Below are 23,203 nucleotides of genomic sequence, written 5' to 3'. Positions count from 1 at the left end.
GTAAGCCTTTACCCATAAGGTATACAACTTTTGACTTTGGATTGCATTCTTAATGTTTTTTTTGCTGTTGATGATGTAATGAAGAATATTTTAGTTGAAGGAGATCAATCCAATCTAAACATTTAGAGATTTGTAATTTTTTTTAACATATTAATTCCTTTCGTGAGATGATCATATGTTAATAGTTTTGTCTTTAAATTTCGGGTTTGGTTTTTTTTACTCAAATTTATATTTTTTATTTTATATTGTTTTAAATTTTTTTGTTATTTTTAATTAATATTTTAATCACTTTAGTTTCTTTAGTTAGATGGTTAAATAATAGTGGTTTCATCTTTGAGTTCCAAGTTTGAGTATATTTCTATTTTTTATTTCATATTATTTTAAGTTTTTTTTAAATTTTTAATTAATGTTTTTAATTAATGCTTCTTTTTTTTCTCGAAACCATTGAAAATCGTATTGTTACATTAATTCTAATTCTAAAAGTTTTAAAAAAGAAAAGGACAATTATTTAAAAATTTTATTTTTGGATAAAAAGTTATAAAAATCATTTTTTTAAATCTACAAACATAAATAAATTATAAATAAAAAAACAAAACATATGTAGTAAAAAATAAGTCTTGAACCTTTTTTTTTTGATAAATCTCCATGTCGGTTGGAGGTTTGGGTTTCCAACACATGTCGACTGATTCGAACAACAATAACATCGTTTTCATCCCAAGTCGCCATGACGATTGATAATTTCGGGTCCCTAGGTACAATATCATATTATTCACATAAATAAAAAAAGTTTTCATATTGTTTAAGTAAATAATTTTTTTTGTATTATTGCTGGAAAAAAGTCGATTTATGAAATTTACTCTCATAAGTAGGGATGGCAAGAAAAAAAAACCTAACTAAAACTGATAGGTTTCAAGTTGATTCAACCCAATAGAGGTTTTTTTTAAATCGAGTTTGGGTCGGGTTTAGCATGAAACTACTCCATCTGTTTTGAGATATTTATGAAATTACCCTATTATATATCTAATATTAATTAAGTTAAAAAACCTTAAAATTTATCATTACCAACATCATTTTACCACATTTACTCACTTTTCACACTAATTTCTTTTCCCAAGTCTCCCTCTCCTTTTTTTTTTCATTATTTTTTTATTTTGTGATGTAATATATATATTTTATTTAGTCATCCCTAGCATGATATTTATTGTATATCACTACCATAAAATGTCTTAACACTGACAGAAATGTTTTTCGTCACAATTTTCGTTTACTATTGTACCTTATTAGTGACGGAGTAGTGATGAATTTGTGATAGAAATGTGATGAAAATCATATTCCATCACAATTACTATCACAAAGTTTTGGCATTATTTCTCGAACATAGCTTGTGACGGGAATTTTCATCACAAAGATTGAAATTATAAATAGTGACATTATTTTGTGATGGAGTATGATGGATTTGAATAATTAATTAAAAATAATATTTTAATAAATCAAAATAAATTATTATGATAAATTGTGACAGAATTTTAATTTAAAAAGAATGACAAAAAAGATTCAGTAACGGAAATTGTGACAAAATTTAGTAACGAAAATAGTGGCAAGAAAACCCTAGTGATAGAATCTAGTGACAGGCAAATTAATTGCCTGGTTTAGTAAATTATTGGGAACGGAAAATGCCAAAAATTGTGACGGTACTTCCGTTAGAGATTTAGTTACGGAGTCGCTCAACATTGTAATGGACTTATTAGGGATGGGTATTTATTACAGAACAAATCCGTCACTTATTATCAATATAGGACAGATTTATAGCATTTTGTGTCACTTTTAAGACATTTTCTAGTAGTGTATCATAACTCAAAAAATAAATCATGAATACAACAAATTCAATATTGAACAAAAAAAAAATTTAGTTGGTTGGATATAAAATTAATTTTCGAGTTCAGGGCACGTTATTTTTTTTTAAGATTGGAGTCGGGTCGAGGTCGAGGCATGAAAGAGTATTAGGTCGGCATTGGGGCGAGCAAAAATCTGTTCCACCCCCTCATTGCCATCATTACTCATACATAGAGATGTTTATAAATAGAGTCGAATAAAACTAAAACCCAAAAAATATACAAACTAGAGTTGAGCTTGATTTGAGTATGTTCCATTATAAAATAATGCGCACTTAATTGTATAACCAACCTACGTTTTAATGCATATTACAATAATAATGATGCCAAATAACATATATGTAATTTATAATTAAATTAAAATATTTGTATTATTAAATGATAATTCAAATCAATCCAATTGAATTTAAAAACAAAAACTCTTTCCATGTCTCAATTCATAACCCTAAAATGATGAGAATTCCTTTTAATGTCATCACTTGCAAATGACCTGTTGTACAAAGAGATCATAGAGAAGTTCCTTTCTTTTTTATAAATTAATTTTTATTATGTTTTTAAGGAGTCATGATGGGAACATCAACCCCTTACAAATCTGCATATCTTTGCTTCCCTTTTTCAGCTTAAGAAAAGATATCTCAGTTACCAACAGCTCCAACTCTAAGGGTTAGACATCCATTATTCAACACTTAATATCATTATGTTATATATAATGAACATAAAAAATAAAAGAAACAGCTGGGCTTCAGTTTAGGTGGATGAATGAGTTTGGGGTGGTTTGAGGGCAAAATAAATAAAAGTAGTGTGAAAATATTTGAATGTCGGGTATAGAGAGCAAAATTTTGGGCTACGCCTAGTCATCTCATCCCTATTTTATTTTCTGTGTTGCATTTAGGTGATAAAGTTGGTGGCCAATTGTGCCCATCAAATGTTTGTTATAATGCTCCTGAGAACCTTATTCATTTTTTTTATATATACCATATAGCAATGTGTTTACGTGAGCGGTGACATGGGGTCCCACAGCTTCTGACATTGTCTGCATAGCCGCTAAACTTACACGTGTCGACAGGTGGAAACATCAAGCAGATCGTGGAGAAAATTGCGTCGCCACCGTCGGATCATCATGAAATTCTGAGGCCAAAGAGAAGAAGGTTAGTTAATGGGACCCAACCCAACCGAATTCAAAAGAGTAGCCTTTTATTAAAAGGAAAAGGCATGCCCTATGCCTAACATCTGCCTTCTTACAATTTTCCCATTTGATGGCGATGGGATACTTTCAATTTTGATTTTTTACAGTTATTTAAATAAAAATAAATAGAAAATAAAATATTTAACTTTTATTTTGTAATGAGTATTAATGAATTAAAAATCGAGAAATATTTAAATTTAAACAAAATTAAATCTAAACAAGAATATTATATATATTGTATATTCGAATAATTATAATTAAAATTTAACCTCAGATACATTTGAATCTTGAAATTTAATCTCAAGTACTTCCGAATGAAAAAAAGAGAGTATAATATTTACCTATAATGAGATTTCAACCGTTAAAAGTATTATAGAGGCTCATATACTAAGAGTCAAATTACATTTTGTCCACTTTACTCAAAAAAAGAGTAAATTAGTTTTTATATGTTAGGTCAAAGAGTAAACAAGGGTTAAAAGTTTCATGCCTTTCTACTATTAAAAACTGGCATGGTTGACGAAATAACTAAACAGTTATACATAACTTGTCAAGTGTGCCTCAAAGACCAGCTTTTAATAGTAAAATTAGATAGAATTTTTAACAAATGAATCAATTTACTCTTTAATCTAATGTAAAAATAAATAAATTACAATTTAATTTCTAATACAAAAAACGATTCAAACTCCAAACATTGCCATTTTAAAGCATTGGCAATCTAATTATACCAATTAAAATTTATGCAATCAAAAACATCTTTAGGATCTACCGTCATCTTTACTTAGAAAAGGACACAATGTGGGACCCGCAAGCCAGCCCGGTGGCTTTAAACAAAGATTAAACCTTGATGATTTCCCAAATATCTCTTTCTTTTTCTTAAAGGGCTAAGGTCAAAGAGGAAATGACACTTTTGCCACGCGTGATTAAGGGCGTTAATTACTACTAAATTACAGACAAGCTGCCCCTTAAAAAGATTAAAAATCATTGGGTTTATGTCACCCCGTGTGTGCACTGCACGGTAATATGATGACAACCCTCCATGTGCCTGCATGTGAATGGCTTATTCCTCGTTACTCGTTCCTCTTTAATACCATTTATTTTACTACTCAAATTTGGTGCAATTAATTTCACGTGTGATTTTAAATATTCGAATTTAGTATTAAATATAAAAAAAAGTAGTAGACTTATTTCTCAAACATTTGAATTTAGTTTGAATCTTGAAATCATAATTATTGAAAATGCTTTACTTGAATATTATTTTTGATCCGAATAAAATTATATCTTCGTACTATAATATGAATAAAAATTAATAACTTTAAATATATCTTGCATATAATTTACATAAGATAAGAATCGAACTCGAGTACTTAATATATTAGTGCCTTAACTTTATCAATACAACCAATACCTCATTCAACATAGGAGATAATTAATTCAATATCCAAAATTATAGATTAGAATTTCACATTTTATTTTTTTTCTCAGATTGTCCTTAATTTTTATTTAAAACTATTTATTTAAAAAGCTACAAGTAAAAATATAAGTACAATTACAAATAACCTATTAAAAATTTATAATAAAATTAAGTAATGAACAAGAACGAATAAAGAAAATTAGACGGTGGAAAAGTTCTTCTAAGAAGGATAAAAAATCACGAGAATTTTTTTTTTTACTAAAACAACAAATAATTGAATAAGAGTACAAGATGGGCAAAAATCAAAACAAGCCCTCAAATCTTGAAAAATACAAAACTCTCTGGCTAAAACACAAAATTCCCTTAAACGCTCTTTTGTTGTGTTGTTGAATCTCACTCTCTAGGGTTGCTAAAAATCCTATTTATAGGCTGGAATTCGTGGGCTAATATGATTAAAATATCCCTAGAGTTACTAGAGTTTGACTGAAAAAAGATAGCAGTATTTAACTAGGAGACAAAACTCGATCTAATAGGGAACACGTTATGGTGTCGTTTATCAGCTCGTTAGGACATCATATGTTGCGTCATCAGGACGTCGATTTCTTCTCATCAAGACGTCGTGTGTCGCGTCGTCGAGATGTCAATTCTTCCTCCTCATCACGATGTTAACTTTATTTCGTAAAAAATGCGAGCCAAATTCTACTATTTACTCTCACTAAACAATCTTTATCTCTTTTAAGTTTATGAATCAATGTTTAAGGGTAAGCATTCTAATATATATTTTTTCAGAAATGTTGTTCAAACTGCAAATGTCGACTTAGCAATTAATATATTCATGTATGTTATATGTATTTCTTTTTTTGGGTTATAATTGTGTTGAAGGTTTGAATAAAAAAATAATTGTGTTAAAAGGTTAATTATATTATTTTAAATTTAACATGTTAATAGTTTGTGATATAGTTATGACATATTTATGTATTGAGTTATTGGTGACAACATGCTTGATATCGAGAAATGTTGTAATAATTTATTTCAATTTTATAAAAAATTTACTTTAGCATTCTATTTAATTTTTATATTTTAATTTTTAAATTTATTTTTTTTAAATCACTCTAAAATTAATAGAAAATAATAAAATTAACTTTATTGACGTGGCACCCACATAACATTCTACATATATGTAACGACAACAATTAATTCATCTTTTAAATTAAATAAAAATAATAAAAAATGTTTAGAAATTTTTTTTTGTAAAGAGCAAAAAATAAAAGTTTTTAAAAAACTTAAAATTTAGTAAATTATTTAAATTAATTACTGATGTGTCATACGCGTTAACTACCACGTGAATGCCACATCCGCAAAGTTAAATTTGTTAACTTTTTAATCTATTATGAGGTAATTTAATAAATAAATAAATAACATAAGTTCAAAAGTTAAAAGAAAAAAATTAAGAACTGAAATATTATTTTATAAAATTAGAAAATCAATAAATTATTATACCTAAAATATTAAACCAAAGAAACAAGCTTTTACGTATCCAGCTTCGCCTCCATTATTTGAGCTCTATACTTGTTTTAAATTATTAATACTTAATTTATAGCATATAAAAATTAAATATGTAATTTTATTTTCATAAATGAAAAGCATATAGTATTATTAATATAAAATATATTAAATTTTGTAAAATACATCTTAACAAGATAAAAATTGTGCAACTACTACAGATTAAATAAATTTTTAAAAATTAAAAAATATAAACATACATAAATGAGGTATAAATAAGCTCGGATAAGATTTACGGTTCATATGTCAAATTAGGTTTAGCTTGAATTATCTAATTACAAGCAAAGACGATGTTAAGCGGAGTTTGAAGTTTATATTTTGGATCAAGATTAGGCAAGTATATGGTATGTTAATGCTATACATAGATATACTTAAACTTGACCTATTTGACCTAGTTTGACTTGTATTCATATGTAATATTTTGATTGGATTAAGAATCTATCTTTGACGATGAAATTTTGGTATTGTTGGTAAAAAAATCGAGACTTTAGAATTTTGATGATTTATATTTGACTTTTATGTTGCATAAAACATGTGTAAATTATTTCGAAATTTATTCTACTTTAAATTTTATCATATATAAATTTTCTCTGAATTGTTTTAATTTGACTTTAAATATATTCTAGAAATTAATTCGATTGCACTCTGTAATACTTTTTTTCAAGGTAAATTCATTAATTCATTCAATGAATGAAATTATACAATTCAGATAAAAAAATAGCAAACACTCGTCATAGACGTGAAGCCAGAACAATTTTTTAGGGGCAAATGAAATTTTAATTTTTTATAGTCTATATCTTTATAATTTTAAAAGATTAAATCAAATTTTTATAATTTTAAGAGGGGCCAAAGTGCAATTTTACCTTAATAATTTAAAATTTTAAAATTTTTTAAAAGACTTAAATAACAATTTTTCATTTTAGGGGAGGTCAGGGCCCCGCCAGCCCCCCTAGATTCACCTTTGGTCGTAGATGGTGAATGACAAGCTCTATCAACACAACAAAGACTTTAGCATGTTGTCTAAATAATGTGAAATCATTTGTTATTTTAAAACTCTCAAAACAAAAACATATTAAGAAGTTGACGAAGAGTCACCTACTTTCTAAGAAAAACTACTTGTGGCCGGTGGAGTTCTAGTAAACGGCAGACACCGTCATTTGTCCAACATAACTTATGAAGATAATAAAGATACCGGCAAAATATATCTATAAACTAAAAATAGAGAAAACATGTGTAGTAAATGAGCCGTAAATTGATACTATTGCTCACTCGGTAAAACAAAAGATAAAAAAAAAACGGTTTGAAGAAAAAAAGAGATGAAATATTTGATTTTAATAATTGAATAAACTTCAAAAAAAAATATCTACCCTGAATCCTTCCACACTTATCTCATTTACTAATCATGCGTGGATAAACGAACTTGGACATAATTGAAGGTTGATTTAAATAAATTTTAAAATTTTCTATTTTGAGCCATATTATACATATTTTCATCTTAAAAATAAGAATGTTGCTTCATATTTAGAGAGTTGAGAGGAAACAATCTAAAAGATAAAGACAGGCTTTAAGCTTTGCTTGTCAAATTAGCTTTGGTTTTTTTTTTTCTTCTTTAAGCTTCTTTCAAGAAAACGACGAAAAACAATGAAACATAAACTTTTTTCCCCCTTCATTCGTTCATTCATTCACTAAAAAGAAAAAAAAAGAAACTATTATCATTATTGTTTGGATGGATTCTGATGAGTTTCTTAGAAGAAGAAGAAGAAACACAAACATGTCAAATAAGCCAAAGCTGTTCACTTTTCTCTTCAAACAAGCAGCTTTTTCTTTTGCCTTTCCTGGGTTTTTCACTTCATGAAAGCTTTCACGTTCTACTGCATTGTATTGTTTCCTCTGTTCTATGATCAGGTAACTTGTTTTTACCCCCCACCCCCTTTCAAGCTTTTCTTTCTTTTATGGGTTCTTTTCTTTTTTGCTTCTTTGCTCTATAATTTGAAATATTTTTAAGCTTCTTCACCCTCCCCCTTGTTCATGCATTTTCTTAGTAATCAAAGTTTGGTTTTGAACTCTCAAAAAAAAAAAAGGTTGTTGAGAAATTTCAAAGTGTATATATATGTTTTCATGGGTTAGGATTTTGCATTGATTTGGTATCTCCTTTAATTGTGCTAATGTTCCGTTTCTTGGTTTGAACAGCTTATGATTTGAGTTTGAATTTTGAAACGTTGAATCTTGTGTTTTTGGGACTTTTAAGCTTGAAGATTTTGTAATTAATGGCTTTATCATAGAGGAAAGGGGTTTATTTTTGCTAAATTGGACTTTTGGTTTTGCAGTTGTAGGTTTTGTTTTGAATTATTCAATGGAATCACTTGTTATTTCTTCACCCAAGAGCCAAAATCCTGGTTCTGGTATAGCCAACAGTAGCTCTGCTTCGACATCCGGGACGCTGAGTTCTTCCCGGCCTCCGTCTCCGAAACAATCCGGGAACGAAGGGCCGTCTTCTACATCGCACGGTACTACTCTTAGTCAAGGAATAAGGATTATTCGGCATCCGAACGGTTCTATAGGCTATCAAAAGCATCCATGCAAAACAGCCTATGACAACTTGCAGCATGAAGAATTGCCTAATATGGGAAAATTGTATTACGTTCCGAGTAAGGGGAAATCCGAATCAGTGGGAAAGGACGAGGTTCTTATTTCGACCCAGATGAAGGTGTTGACAGTGGAAAGTAAATCTAGTAGCTTCAAACATCCCATTGGTGATCATATGAGTTTGAATTCAAGTGGTTCATTGGAATCTGAAAATGTTCTACCAGGTTCATGTAAAGGAGGTGTTGTGCAGTTGAACAACCATACCGGATCTGAACATGAACCGAACTTTTGTCTGACTCCTTCGCATAGTGTGTGCACCGGCACAACTTATACTGAAGCCAAACCAAGTTTCACCAACACAGAAATTAGTAATTCGTGTGATGTGGTCGAGAGTAGGAAGACAAGCATGTATCGAGGGAGTACTGGCAGCGATGTTAGCGATGAAAGCGGCTCTAGTTGTCTAAGCAGTGCCATCTACAAGCCCCACAAAGCAAATGATATAAGATGGGAAGCAATTCAAGCTGTGAGATCCCGAAAGGGAGACTTGGACTTTAAGCACTTTAGGGTGTTGAGGAGACTCGGATGTGGGGATATAGGCAGCGTTTATCTATCGGAATTGACCGGCACTCAAACTTATTTTGCGATGAAGGTTATGGATAAAGCTCTTTTGGCGAGTCGTAAGAAGCTGCTCCGAGCCCAGACAGAAAGAGAGATTCTGCAATCTCTGGACCACCCCTTCCTACCGACCTTGTATACGCATTTTGAGACAGAGAAGCTGTCTTGCTTGGTCATGGAGTTCTGCCCTGGAGGAGATTTGCACGCACTCAGGCAAAGACAACCTGGAAAGCACTTTTCAGAGCAAGGTGCCAGGTTAGCCACTGGTCTTCTTCTCCTTATCGGTTACCCTTTCCACTCTAGTCCGAATCATTGTACTTTTTATTTTAACTGCTGTATGTACTAAAGATTCTTGATGACAACCCTTGGCTCCATTTCCCATCAAATGTAGCCTATGATGCCACTAGGAAGCTTGTGTTACAATTTTGTTGGTATTGTGGTTCTATATAAAGGACCATCAATTAAAATAACTTGTATCAAGTTGCTCATATCGAAATCCATGGCTTTATCTTCTCTAGTTCGCAGGTACCAAGCATGGAGTCCCGAGTTGTAATCTTGTAACTAAATAACATTCTTCGGCAATTCTTGAAGTCTTTTAGGCCTAATTTTAATTATAGTTGGGCTTTGTTAACAATGTCTTCTCTGGATTTGTTTTCAGATTCCCGATTGTTGTCTTGTTCGTTGAGTTTTTAGGCAGCATATAAGCTTTGCAGATTGAAATAAGTTGTGTTCTTCAGGATATTGGATGATAATGTGGACTGATATGGATTGATTGCAGAAGAAAAGTTTAAACCAAGTAATTACTAATAATTTATTGTCATCTGCATTGATCTTTTCTGTTGCTTTGCAGATTTTATGTGGCGGAAGTTCTCCTTGCTTTGGAGTATCTTCACATGCTTGGGATCATATACAGAGATCTTAAGCCGGAGAACATTTTGGTGAGAGAAGATGGACATATAATGCTTTCGGATTTTGACCTCTCTCTTAGATGTGCTGTCTCTCCTACTCTGGTCAAATCCTCGAACTCGACCCTGGAATCAAAACATTCCTTGTACTGTGCTCAACCTGCATGCATTGAGCCAACTTGTGTGGTGCAGCCGGATTGTATCCAACCTGCATGTTTTGGACCACGTTTTTTTTCAAGCAAGCCGAAGAAAGAAAAGAAGAACAAAGTAAAGATCGAAACGGGCCATCAAGTGAGTCCGCTTCCTGAGCTCATAGCAGAACCTACCAATGCTCGATCGATGTCCTTCGTGGGCACTCATGAATACTTGGCACCGGAGATCATTAAAGGTGAAGGGCACGGAAGTGCTGTAGACTGGTGGACATTTGGGATCTTTCTATATGAACTTTTGTTCGGTAAAACCCCATTCAAGGGCAATGGTAACCGGGCAACTCTCTTTAACGTGGTTGGCCAGCCATTGAGATTTCCAGAGTATCCAAATGTAAGCTTTGCTGCTAGGGACTTGATTAGAGGTTTACTTGTAAAGGAACCGCAGCATCGGCTTGCTTATAGGCGTGGGGCTACCGAAGTTAAACAGCATCCATTCTTTCAGAGTGTGAATTGGGCACTCATTCGATGTGCAAATCCACCCGAAGTGCCAAAGCAAGCCATGATGGAAACACCTATGAATAACAAGGGTCCGGGTTTAGATGTGAAGCCTTCAGGTAATTATTTAGAGATTGATTTCTTTTGATTCTTGTTCTTTCTTAGAAACAGTATTTCGATATTGAATTCTGCTGCAATGGTCTGATGTTTTGCTCGTGAAAACGAGCTATAAATCGTTAGTTCCATTTCTGTTAGAACTCGAAGCATGATTAACAGCTCTGCAAAATGCAAATGAATAGAAATGAGGATAGAAGTTGTTGCCACTATCTTTTCCTTTTGAAATGTTTCTTGCAGACTTGTAAGTTAACTTCCATAACTTAAGTTTCACGAAAACCGGTCAAAATGGAAAGATGTTTGGTGGTGGTTTGAATACGGTTCAATTCAAGATGAAGATGTTATTGATTTGATTCCATAAAATTAACATGATCAGCACCAGGTAAAGAAACTGCTCTGCTTGTCTCATGGAAACAAAAATGATTGTTTCTTCTTCTTCTTCTTCTTCTTCTTCTTTTTTAGTTTTCAAAAAAAAAATTCAGAAACCAAACCGGTGTAAATTCTTGAAAATAAAATTTGAGGATTAATACCAAATAAATGAAAAAAACAGAGACTAAAAAACATATTTTAACTTAGCATGAGTTGAGAACTATACTAACATATAACCAAAATAAACTTCAACTATCCTCTAATCAAATATCCATAGCTATTTGTCGATTGAGTCTTAGTGCGGTTGACATCAATATTATTGTCAAACAAAAAGACATAAATTTAAGTGTGTTCAAGCACATTTATCTTCCTATTTACAAGTGAAAAAGAGTTATGAATAAGCATTTTATAAAAAAACATCCATAACTATTATTTCCTATTAAATAACTCATTGTCCAGAAAAAAAGAAAAAAAAGTGTAACAAAATGTATAATAGATAACGTGGGTTTAAAGTCTGGGAACAATTTACATTTCAACCATAATAGCATTAGGATTTGCAAAACATGCCACCTTACTCCAAGTTTAAAGAATATAGTAATCTATTTTTTGGATTTAAAAATTCAGGTCCAATTGTTATTACCCTTAAATTTTTTTTATTAAATTCTCTAATGCAATAATTTAAAATAAAAAAAATTCACTTAATAGTCATGTAACAATCAAAATAAACTAAAAATATTGATTAAGATTTTTTTTAAAAAAATACCAATTCGAAATCATCATTTTATAAAATAAATTTTCTATTTAGAATATTATTTTTAAGAAAAATTGATGTCAATATTTTGATTGAAATAATTGATAATATTAACTATTTGGACTAACTAATGATATTAAAAAGTAAATGAACCAAATTATGTAAATATTTAAAGTATATAAATTAAATATCGATTTTTAGCATAGTGTAGGGGCCAAAATTAAAATTTGACAATTGTTTTATAATGTAAAAAAACGCAAACCTAAAAGAAATGGGAAACCACCTATCAAGCTTTTAAGACTCTTAGACAAGGATGGTCGCTCCCTTGAAATTTTTAGATTTTTAAATTTTATATATAAATTATCATGTATTTTAGATCCGATGTCCATATTGTATAACAGTCAATCCCCTTAGTCAAATTGTATTTCATATGATACGTATTTTTAAGCCATAAGGTTATACTTTATATTAACAAAATATTTTTTAATTTTTAATTATATAACTTTAATAATAATAATAATAAAATATTCATGTATGATAGACATTGAAAGACTAAATTTAGAGGCCCAATATAGATTTTAAAGTCAAATTACAGAATTAATTGATTTGACCCATATTCATATATATTAGGTAAGTGATTTTCTTTTATTTTGATTTGTATGTCTTGTTAAGAAATCATTTTTCTCTAGTAAAGTGTCGACACTACCAAGAGAAAAAGAATAGGAGTTTGAGGCCGAGACTGAGAGCATAGAGTAAAAAATATAAATTATATTCCTCTGGACTCCTTACGTAAAAGATCTATCGGTAAATATTTTGCATAAATTATGTTCTTTATTTATTTGATTTATTATTTTTTTCTTTTCCCTAATATGTTGTTGTTTCATATATGATTTTCTTCTTCTTAATATGAGTTTGATATAATGAAAAAGCTGAGGGTCCAATTTAGGATACCTAGTATTGAGAAATATAACTAAGACTAAGTTTTTTTAATTATAATGATATTTATGAAATTTTTAGTATAGTACTAGTTAACTTTTTATTGTATATTAGAAATAAATATTTAATTTTATATAATGTGTACAGTTAAATCGTTCATATCTTTTTAAAAATATTAAATTAAATTATTTAATAATAATAAAAAAGTATAAGAGAAGAATCGAAACTTTTTTTACCTTAAAAAAAAAGTTGTTTGCATTTAAAAGTTTAGCCCCACTTGAAATAAAATCCTAAATCCGTGAGCGTCAGAGTTGGCACTGTGATTGCTCTCCAATGCTTGAGACAGCTACAATGGAAAGGGTAAAAGAGAGAAGATGATGAATAGTGAGCAACCTAAAAGGATTTCTGAGAGGCCTTTTTATGCTGAACTCCCTCTTCCGCTATTAGCTGTGTATTAATATTTTTTATAATATATTTAGAAATAAAATAAGATATTATATTAGTCAATTCTAACAATAACCAATGAAATTAACTCAAATTTCTAAACCCATTAATCGAATAATCAATTTGGTGGATTAAATCAACTTAGAAGTGATCACTGTTCAACATATGCACTGGATAGCTGTTGGTATACTCTTTTAACTGCCCAACATACGAGTGCTTTAAAGAAAATGAAAAATCCCAGTAACATCAACTAATGAGATGTTCAATTAAAAAGGATTTGATTCTACTGCTTCATAATATGCTTTCTCTGCAGCAGTCATCCGATCTTGGAACATAGTCCATTCTTTCCTACACCTTTCCCTCACCTGCCATACCAAATTCAGAACTTTTAATACTCTTGTCTAATGTTTTCATAAACAATAGAGGAAATGAAAGAAACATCAGTGATTCATTCGCGAAAGATGAGCATGATACGGAGAAATAACTAAAACGAATAAATGCATGTGAAAAGGGCAAAAATGGAGGAACATTTAGTGCATACCCCTTGCCATGATGCCTTTCCGCCCACCGGTTGCCCCTGTCAAATGAAGAAAGAAGCTCTTTTGACATATACTGTGCATATGAAATAGTAACTTATGTTGCTCTAACTCATCACTTTTCTGTAAGTATCAGTGTCCGATATTCATGCCTGACACATATCCAGTCTATGATCCTTAAAAGGACCTTTTGAAAACATGGAAATCTTAGAAAAATTTGAAAAATACTCTTGTTGACACTCACAACTGAGTCTGAGTAACATAAATGTGTAACGATTTTTTGTATACCTGGTTCCCGAGAGACGGTACACCTTGATGAACAATCCACTGAGCATCAACAACACCTATTTTCTCATGAGACGGCTGCTTCGGACAAAGTTGCAGAATCAATGAAAGGCCTTGAGTTAAAAGCAATGCCGGAATGATAAAGACAGTAACTAACCTCTATGCATTTCCGAAGAGCGAAATCCAAACCCCATCCATGAACCAAGTCATTCTGCCATTTTAAAGGAGAATTTATATCATAAACATGGAAAAAAGCAGAGGAATGATGACATCAAGAAGAAATTAACTCACAGCTTTACCTGAATCATATGCCAAACACATCGCCATGCATCCCGAGAGAAGACGGTAGCCATGATCTCGACAAATCTGAGCATCAAGAACATGACAATGATTAGCAAAAATTTTGACAAATAAGCAATATGTTGAGGATATATGATGTTTTGTACGATGCGCAAGGAGGCAAATGTTGATCAGAACACCAGCCAGGTCTCTCCTCTGTATCCCTGCAGGAGCAATAATGGATAACAAAACTTCTAACCGGTTAGATATATTAAAACCCATGTTGCTCGGACTTAAGGTGAGAGTCAGTTACGGATATGTGATTGAAATACTGAAAGCAGTAATATATGAGGTTCTTACATGTGAACTTCAGTGTTGTCTCTCTTCCTTGTCATTGCCCATGTCAATGATGCGCTATTCGCATCTAAACCAGGCTGTGATATTTCTAAACCATGCCTTCGGACAAGTTTTATGTATCTGAGAACCGAAGAAGTTTAATGTTAACTTACTTGAAAAATATTCTTATCCAACAGTGAGATTAAGAACTTACTCCTCCGCATCAAAATTCTCAACCCCAAGATCCTCATCCCATATAAAAATGTAGTCATAGGGCGCAACAATGTCGGGGTGCAAAAACCGCTTTGCATACCACCTTGATTCAACATAACCAGGACTTAGCAAAATCAAATAAAACCTACTAGATCGATGTAGATTTGTATAACAAAAACGAGCTAAGATGCTAACCATTTAGTCTGCTTTTGAACGCTCACGTGAATAGCTCGCTTCGACCACTCGAATTCATCCCATTCAGTGGTCAGGCCATCGTAATGAAACAACATAATAGTGAAGTTCTCTGAAAACTGTAAAATAAAGGTTTTAGATAAGAGAGTTTGGACATTCAAGGATAGATTGAGGCAAGAATATATATATATGTCAAGAGAGACGACCAACCTTTTTCACAGCTGCATCGATATTGCTTTTCTGATTATAACCAACGGTAAAAGTTACGAGATACTTTGGTTTGATGGTCAAGTCCTGCAAATGCAACCCATCAACCAAAGATTAGATTAGAGAAACAAATCTGAATTGAATCGCGATGGAAAAAAAATGGACTATCATTGTTGCCTGGTTCAACTTCATCCGAGTACAAAAGTCAAACATTAATTCTTTATTAGCTGCAGATGGCAACCGGTTCAAACTCTCAGACATGTATCAGGCAGAAAATGAAACATAAAGATGAGTCTGACTAAGAGAAAGTGAAGAAGATGCATACCTCACTTGGCTGACCCCATAATCGATGGAGATAGAAATATGACTCCGATGTGATTATACCAGGTGGAAGTCTTTCAGCACCCCGTGGATTTGTTGGAATCCAGATCTGCCATAGTTAAGGATTAACTATTAGTGCTCTTGCCAAACCCTGTAAGTGTTGATGTTCATTGATTGTCCTTAAAAAATGTTACACTTTACTACTGATCACTATCACATTTAGCCAGGGAAAAGCAAGTCCGATCATATTATCATTAAGTGTGATTTTACCCTACTGCAATCACACAATGTAAGAACTGTGAGATACCATCTGATCCTGATGCATGTAGAAATTAATATACCAGGCAAAAATTAAACGGAGATTTACAACTAAAGAAAGGCAGGTTCCACCGGCTGATGAAATCAGGTTCGGGTTTTCATTTTCCCATGATCAAATATGCAAAAATTAAACTCATTTACTAATAAAACTAAATCTACATTTGTATAACAGATTACTCAGGTGTGAGTGGACAAAGGTCTGTGTATGACACAAGTATGCTCTATTATTTTCAACATTTCCATATATTTGGAGGGTGCTTGGAGGAACATATCCCTATATCCATGTTCGGATGATACTTCAAGAAAAATAAAGAATCAGAGCAACAGTGTTTATGTATGTAAATGACATCCTTAACTTGGTTCTAAAGAATTGTTTTTGTCCAAAAATCTTCTCACTTTGGTAGAATTCAGTCGAAAATTTTCATAATTTCAGGGCCAGCCTACAATTTAGATGCTGAATTGTAATGCTGCATGTATAATCGAAATAAAGAGGACCTACCTTTGTCTTCTCAGATTTGTTAGATGCTACCATGACAACCTTATCATCCTTGAGAGAGCTCAAAGCACTAAATAGTTTTCGTGTTGAAAGACCAGAATGTTTGTCCTCAATATACGTTAGATCAACGGAAGGGAATAAGCTGGATGGAAGATTTATCTATGAAAATTTAAATGTATCAGAGAAAACTCGTATTCTGTGTTATATAAGAAAAGGGAAAAGGAAATGAAATAATACTGTGTCAATAACAAATAAAGGAAGTGAGGATGATTAATGTACCTTAGTTAATGAAAGTGTTGGAAAGGATACTCCTATAAGGAATCCCAAAAAAACTCCAGCAAAAGTTGTTATAGTAAGCCTCGTCATCTCACTTGGTTTAATTACATTACCACTGCAGCGCAACAGAGGTGTTATTGATACCATATGAACTCGTAAAAATGACATTGAATGCAGAATATAGAAAAGAGAACTAAAATCAGTCTGGTCCCTAGTACGGGATTGGTACGAAAAATACCTTCGTAAGGGAACTCCCATTATGCTAAAGGTCTTCTTAGACGTAAGTTGAAACCGATGAAAAGAAGGAACGCACCAGATGCCAACATCAAGTTCAAGGCTCAAGCAGAAACAATGACCCACAGGGCATGACAGCCAGATCTGTAAACGGTTTTACAAAGAGTATCAATCACGGTGTGGGGAATGTAAAACAGGCAGTACGAACTGAATATGACATTACATATCCAAAAACCGAAAATTAGTTCCTATCATACTCTTGTTAATGAATGATAAATCTTAGCTAATCACACTGTATTTCAGATAATCTCCCATTATGCTCAAGATATTCTTAGTACATTTATACACAGATGTATGCTGAACCGGGAAAAGATGAAAGGCACCAGATGCTGTCGTCAAGTTTGTGCTTCAAACTGAAACAATAATCCACTCCAATGCTGAAAAAGGTTTTACAAAAGATTAGTATCAATTAAGGTACTACGAAAATTAAAACAGGCAGAACGAATTGAATACGACATTGCATATCCTGAAAACCGAACATTAGTTCCTATCAGATAAATCTCAGCTAAGTTGTACATCAAGTAACCGTCTGGCTTATCGAAAACCGGCTGATCTTCCTGGACCAATTTCACCTATTACTTGAACTCAACAACAGGTTTAGCTGTTAAATCCTCAGCACTAGTTTATAATTTGACCAGATGAAAGGGCTGAGAAGCAAGCTTTATTAGGCTGTAAGAAACAATTATGAACCAGTTGGAATGGATAAAGGGCAAAGTTTAATGATTGATCTTCAAACTAGCTTGAATTTCGTTCTTTTTTAAATTACTCACATACTAAAATAGCAGGAAAAAAATGGCATTGAGAACAAAAGACAGACATGAAAACAAGCAAAATTTATAGGTTTGTTATAATAAAGTTAACCTAGATATTTACTAAAATAGTCCATTTAACATCAAACAATGAGCTAAAAGAACAATTTCTCATCAACCATTTATGGTTAGAAACAAAATCTTGCCTCGTAACTGATCAAACAGTTCAAGCTAAGCGTTTTACATATATTTATGATTAGAAAAAAAAAAACAACCAAAACCTTCCCAAAAAAAAAAAAAGACCAAAAGAAAGTAAGAACCATTGAATTAAACATTAAAACACAGCACAGAAAAGTGTCATTCTTTTCAAAGTGAAATAACAACGTAATCAAATGAGAAAAAAAAAACATACTTAGAACCAAGACGAGAATTCTCAATTTGGGTTTTCCTTGGAAGAGTGAAAATTCTGAAGCTTGGGGCTTTTGTTTAGCTTCCTTTTTAGTTATTTGAGATGAATCACTTTTGAAATGTTTGATTTTTAAAATTTGGGGTGATGAAAGAGACTTCCCATTTCCAGTTGGACTCTTCGCAGTTCTTGGATTGATTGAAACATCATTTGTTTACAACTGGGACCCTTTGATTGATCCCATGATTTTTAAAGGCTAATGGAGCTCTTTGAATTTGAAATTGTGCTTTGAGTTTGCCTGTCATTGTCACATTCATGCAATCCATATTGACCCTACAACTAATAATTTATTTATTTTTTATGTTAAATATTTTACATCTATGTAATTATTCATTTGTTTTCTTTATATGCAAGAAGCAAACGCTATTAAGAGTAATCCGAATTATTTGAAATTTGAATTTGACAATTGTTATAATATTTGGTTTGAATTTTCTTTTAAGTTAAACTTTAAACTTGATAATTATTCTTATATCGGGGTTTAATTTTTTTTGTTCGAGTTAATATTTAAAAACCTTAAAATTCAGACTCCAATAAAATAATTGTCAAATTCGAGACCTAACTTGAATTAATAAAAAAAATTTAAAACATAAAATGAAAAAAATTATCAAATTCAAGCCTTGATTTAACCCAAAACTTAACTATGCGATAATTTAGTAACCATGCCTGTTTTTTTTTGTCTTTTTCATTGTATCATTTCAAATTCTATAGTAGTTTCTTTAAGTTATTGATGTCATCCATGACAGGTTTATACTGTCAGTGAGGAAGAATCCACTTCTTTTGCAGAATTCTTCTTATCAATTTGTCCTTTGGCCAGATAACACATGAATCAAATCCTATGCTGCACCACTATCAGTAGAGTAAATCAAATAATTATTAGCTTACAAGCCATGCCATTGTCATGATTGAAGTTCTCGTGAATAACTTTCCAAATTATGAATTCCGGTGTTTTGATGAAGATTGTCAAAGTAGCTCTTGAGTTTTTTCTATTTCATCCAAAGAAGATGTTATAAGCATTAGCATTCATACCTCGTGGGAATGCTTCTATATCTTTATTCTCTTGTGGCCTAGACGTCTTTCAATTTGGGTTAGCCATCTTTGTGTTCTCTGTTAGTGTCGATGCTGATCTTAAGACTGCTGTGGGGTTTGGCATGACACCCTCAAATAAGACTTTGTTCTTATGACCCAAATACTTTACAGAATGATGGTGAAACTAGTAAAGTCTGCTCCAAGTCTCTTTATTTTATTTTTTTGGTCCAATACTAAAAATGTTTGTGAGTTAAATCAGTTCAGATTAAGACCTCATTTCAAAAGAAAATTTAAGTTCGGGCTTAAGTATGAAATCACCTAGTTCATTCAAATGATTTGTTCTATTGTTTAAAAATTAATAAAAATATTTTTATTTAAAATTAATTATAAAATTATATAAACATTAATGTAATTTTTTTATTGTCCCAAGGTCAAAATGACTTAAGATAAATCAGATTACATCACCATGAATCCCTCTAATTAAACAACAAAATCTCTCTCAAATTTGGTGAACTATCTATCTTTCGGACATTAAATTATGTACCCTTCAAGCTTAAAATTTGAGTTCAAATTAAGAATTAAATTGAGCTTTCAACCTATTCGAGTTAAGAATTAAAATCGTTTCTATCAATAATTCAAATTACTAAGCTGGACATTAATGACCTTATTTATAATTTTCAATTACAATTGCAATACTAAACTACCTCTTGATTAATTTTAAAACAACATTTTATCGAATACATACCGGTACGTGCTGTTATTTTGATATGAATCCAAGTACGTGTACAGTAAAGGTGGTGATGGTTCATGAAGTAGTGTAACAAGCATGGGTGATTGGAACAGGAGGATCTGAAAATGAACCATTGATTAAACGACTTGCAATCCAATGATTGGCAGCCTCAGTGTAGTGGACACCATCCCAGCTGATATATGTTGAAGGGTCTTCACATGAAGGTCCAGAAATTTGAGTCCCATTTGGTAAGGCTAATATTCCCCCACATCCCACATCGATTCCATTCTTGTGGTACCCACAGCATATCTTTCGTGCTTCAACAAGCCCTGCAAAATTAATGAAGAAGTAATTTTTGTTTTAACTTTTGTTCGATATATATTCGGACATAGTAACCAAGTGATTACCATGTTGTTTAGAGCTGCTGATGAGTCCATATTTTGCGGCATAGATATCAACATATGTGATTGCAGCATGTGGGAGATCTGTCCTAAGCTTCATAACTCTACTTTTGAGCTGCCTGTTGAACTCTTGGGCGATGTCGTTTTGGGATTTGACACATCCATGGTTGTCGAGAAACCCAGGGGGAGGATTGGTGATGGTGAGCAAAGTAGAGGGCAAGCAACCAATTGGGCCTGTATTGTGTATCCAAAACGTTCTTGCTCCTTGTGTATATAGGTGCTGTTTCATGTACTCATTCTTTTAATCCACCTTACTACGTAATGATAGACTTTCACAACCTTTTTATCATGTGACCATTTGATCTCCATTTGCGCCTTTTTTAGTTTTTATTTATATAATAACAAATTTAACTCTTACTGTTTACATTTTTTTGTCAATTAAGATTTTTCTAGTTAAATTTGGACAATAAATTTTCAAAAAAAGAGTCTAATTGTTTTTGTAACGAAAATATTGACTAAAACATTAAGTTTTTAACAATGTTGGTATGGCAACACACGTGGTTGTCAATATGTTTTTCATGTTGTCATGATTAGAGGTGAGCAAAATCCGATTCGATTCGAAAAACTCGATAAAAAATTCAAATTCTGAATTAAATAGTTCGAATTATTTAAGTTAATTAAGTTATTCAGATCAACTTGAATAAAAAAATTAAGTTTTTCAGTTTAACTCGAATATGAATTACACAATTCGAGTTATCCGAAAATCTGAATAAAAAAAGGTAAAATTACATCGTTTTGATAAATGCTTGTTTTTTCTAAAGTTAAAAGTCAAAACCATTAAGTTAAAAGCAAAACTACGTCGTTTTTATAAATGCTTACTCATTAAGTTAAAAGACAACACTATTATATTGTTTATGTAGCTGAATAATTTCGTACTTCTTCTACTAGTTAAATAATCGGTCTATGTAAACACAACATTGAGTATAAATAATAGGATTTGTTAACTAGACTCAACTTGATTTGAAATTTTTTGACTCGATTCAATTCGATTAAAAAAATTTTAAATTGAGTTTGGTTGCTAAAATAGGATTCGTCAACTCAACTAACTCAAAATTTTTTAACTCGATTTGACTCAACTCGATCGAATACTCACCCATAGTCATGATATTATTTGTCTTATATATCTGTCAATAAATAATTTAAAATTTATAAAAAAATTCAAAAATTATAAAAAATTAAAATTATTAAAAAATAGTATAAAGTACACATAAATTGCCATTCGAGCTGCCATGTTTAAAAATTTAACTTTTATTCAATACTTTCGTTAAGAAAACAACAATTGAACTCTTTCCGAAAAATTAGTGATCAAGTTCAACTCCTTTAAAAAGTTGTGAGTCAAATTTAGTTTTAAAAAAAAAGAATAAGAGCTAAATTAATGAAATATATAAAGATTAAGGGTTAAATTTACTATTATACCTTTTTATATAAGAATGATTTTGTGAGCCCTAAATAATTGAAGAGCAATTTTACCTGCACTGCCAGAACCAATTGTGTAATGATGTCGGGAATGGATGCGAGAAGCTGCGCATCACCGACCGTCCGGAGTCCGTAAGCAATGTCATTTTGCCCTATATCCACCGCATACAGTGCATCTCCGAACTCCTTAGATCGAGGAAGAACCTGGTTTCTACATGAATGTTTTTTCTTTTCTGCACATCATCAACAAATCAATTTCCATAGTAACAAAAAAAAAAACATTGGTTTTGGATCAAAAGTTGGAATCTCAACCTTTGTAAAGATCTGAAGTTCGTGCCTTGAATTGATCGAATTGAAATATCTGAACATTAAGAGCAAATGGACTTAATCCACTCTCAGCTATAGTTTTGTTTTGAGGAACTATGGTTGATCCACCTGCCGCAAAATTAGCCCCGTGCCGGAAGTTTGATCCGATTGAATCCAAATACGAACTCAACAACGGCAATCCAAGGCGTTCAGCTGCGCATATATATAAAAAAGGACACACTTGTTATCAACTTTGAGGATCCACCATTAATCTAAAGTTGATTTTTTTTGTTCATGTTACCAATGAAATCAATTATAAGTCGCCCATCGCAGACTCTTCCAGCTGGCTTTCGAAAGAAGGTTTCTCCGTTGGGCCATTGGCGAGGGAAAATGGCGGCTGATATAGCTCCGGTGTCGGAATTTGAATCACCGAAGTTGTAAATTGCTTTGAACTTGCAAGGTGGTAAATCCGCGGCCATGGCAGCCACCCTATTCGAAAGCAATGAAATCAATATCCCAGCAAAGATAAGTCTTGCAAACTCCATTGCAAATTCTGAAAAATTCACTTATCTTATGCATATTTAAATACCCGCAGAAAATTTGGATTAAAGAAAGACTATTTTCAGGTCAGCAAAAGAAGCACATGCTTATGGGAATCAATGAACTCAAAATGCTTTGACTTTCTTAGTTTCTTTGATCCATATATATTTGATAGTATAGTTTTATCCCTCAAATTGCAAAAAACTAATTTATATGTTGAATGTGTGTTGGCTGTAAAGGAGCTTTTAACTTAATTTTCAAACAATTTAAATAAACTTTTAGCTTTTTACTTTTATATTCATAAATTGGGGATTTGGAAGTAAACATTAAAGCTTAATCA

At 31.8% G+C, this 23,203-nt stretch overlaps 3 protein-coding genes across 14 annotated transcripts; 1 reads left to right on the top strand and 2 right to left on the bottom strand.

Annotated features, from left to right (window-relative positions):
- Positions 1–7,564: 7,564 nt before the first annotated feature.
- LOC107914227 (serine/threonine-protein kinase D6PK) lies at positions 7,565–11,125 on the top strand. The gene is made up of 3 exons (XM_016843057.2): positions 7,565–7,957; positions 8,380–9,508; positions 10,104–11,125. The coding sequence occupies exons 2-3, from the start codon at positions 8,406–8,408 to the stop codon at positions 10,948–10,950; spliced, it is 1,950 nt and encodes a 649-aa protein (XP_016698546.2). The 5' UTR covers positions 7,565–7,957; positions 8,380–8,405; the 3' UTR covers positions 10,951–11,125.
- Positions 11,126–13,522: 2,397 nt separating this feature from the next.
- On the bottom strand, positions 13,523–18,552 carry LOC107914228 (uncharacterized). Of its 12 annotated transcripts, none has more exons than XM_041103098.1 (17): positions 18,331–18,551; positions 17,626–17,838; positions 17,367–17,546; positions 17,114–17,253; positions 16,879–16,990; positions 16,603–16,758; positions 15,790–15,894; positions 15,468–15,551; positions 15,261–15,376; positions 15,067–15,168; positions 14,877–14,993; positions 14,684–14,740; positions 14,537–14,603; positions 14,395–14,448; positions 14,241–14,315; positions 13,958–13,993; positions 13,523–13,781 (listed from the first exon to the last, which is right to left on the bottom strand). In XM_041103098.1, exons 4-17 carry the CDS (start codon positions 17,131–17,133, stop codon positions 13,683–13,685), a joined length of 1,200 nt encoding a protein of 399 aa, XP_040959032.1. In that variant the 5' UTR covers positions 17,134–17,253; positions 17,367–17,546; positions 17,626–17,838; positions 18,331–18,551; the 3' UTR covers positions 13,523–13,682. The 12 variants fall into 12 exon arrangements, with proteins under 12 accessions (XP_040959032.1, XP_016698548.2, XP_016698555.2 ...); XM_016843059.2 differs by having other exon boundaries at positions 17,448–17,546; XM_016843066.2 differs by having other exon boundaries at positions 17,493–17,546.
- Positions 18,553–20,031: 1,479 nt separating this feature from the next.
- LOC107915029 (GDSL esterase/lipase At5g14450) lies at positions 20,032–22,990 on the bottom strand. Its single transcript, XM_016844123.2, has 5 exons — positions 22,625–22,990; positions 22,330–22,536; positions 22,072–22,250; positions 20,548–20,821; positions 20,032–20,469 (listed from the first exon to the last, which is right to left on the bottom strand). The coding sequence occupies exons 1-5, from the start codon at positions 22,866–22,868 to the stop codon at positions 20,216–20,218; spliced, it is 1,158 nt and encodes a 385-aa protein (XP_016699612.1). The 5' UTR covers positions 22,869–22,990; the 3' UTR covers positions 20,032–20,215.
- Positions 22,991–23,203: the final 213 nt, after the last annotated feature.

This window comes from Gossypium hirsutum, chromosome D10 (genome assembly GCF_007990345.1).
Source record: "Gossypium hirsutum isolate 1008001.06 chromosome D10, Gossypium_hirsutum_v2.1, whole genome shotgun sequence".
Taxonomy (NCBI): domain Eukaryota; kingdom Viridiplantae; phylum Streptophyta; class Magnoliopsida; order Malvales; family Malvaceae; genus Gossypium; species Gossypium hirsutum.
This window is presented reverse-complemented; position numbering and strand designations above follow the sequence as displayed.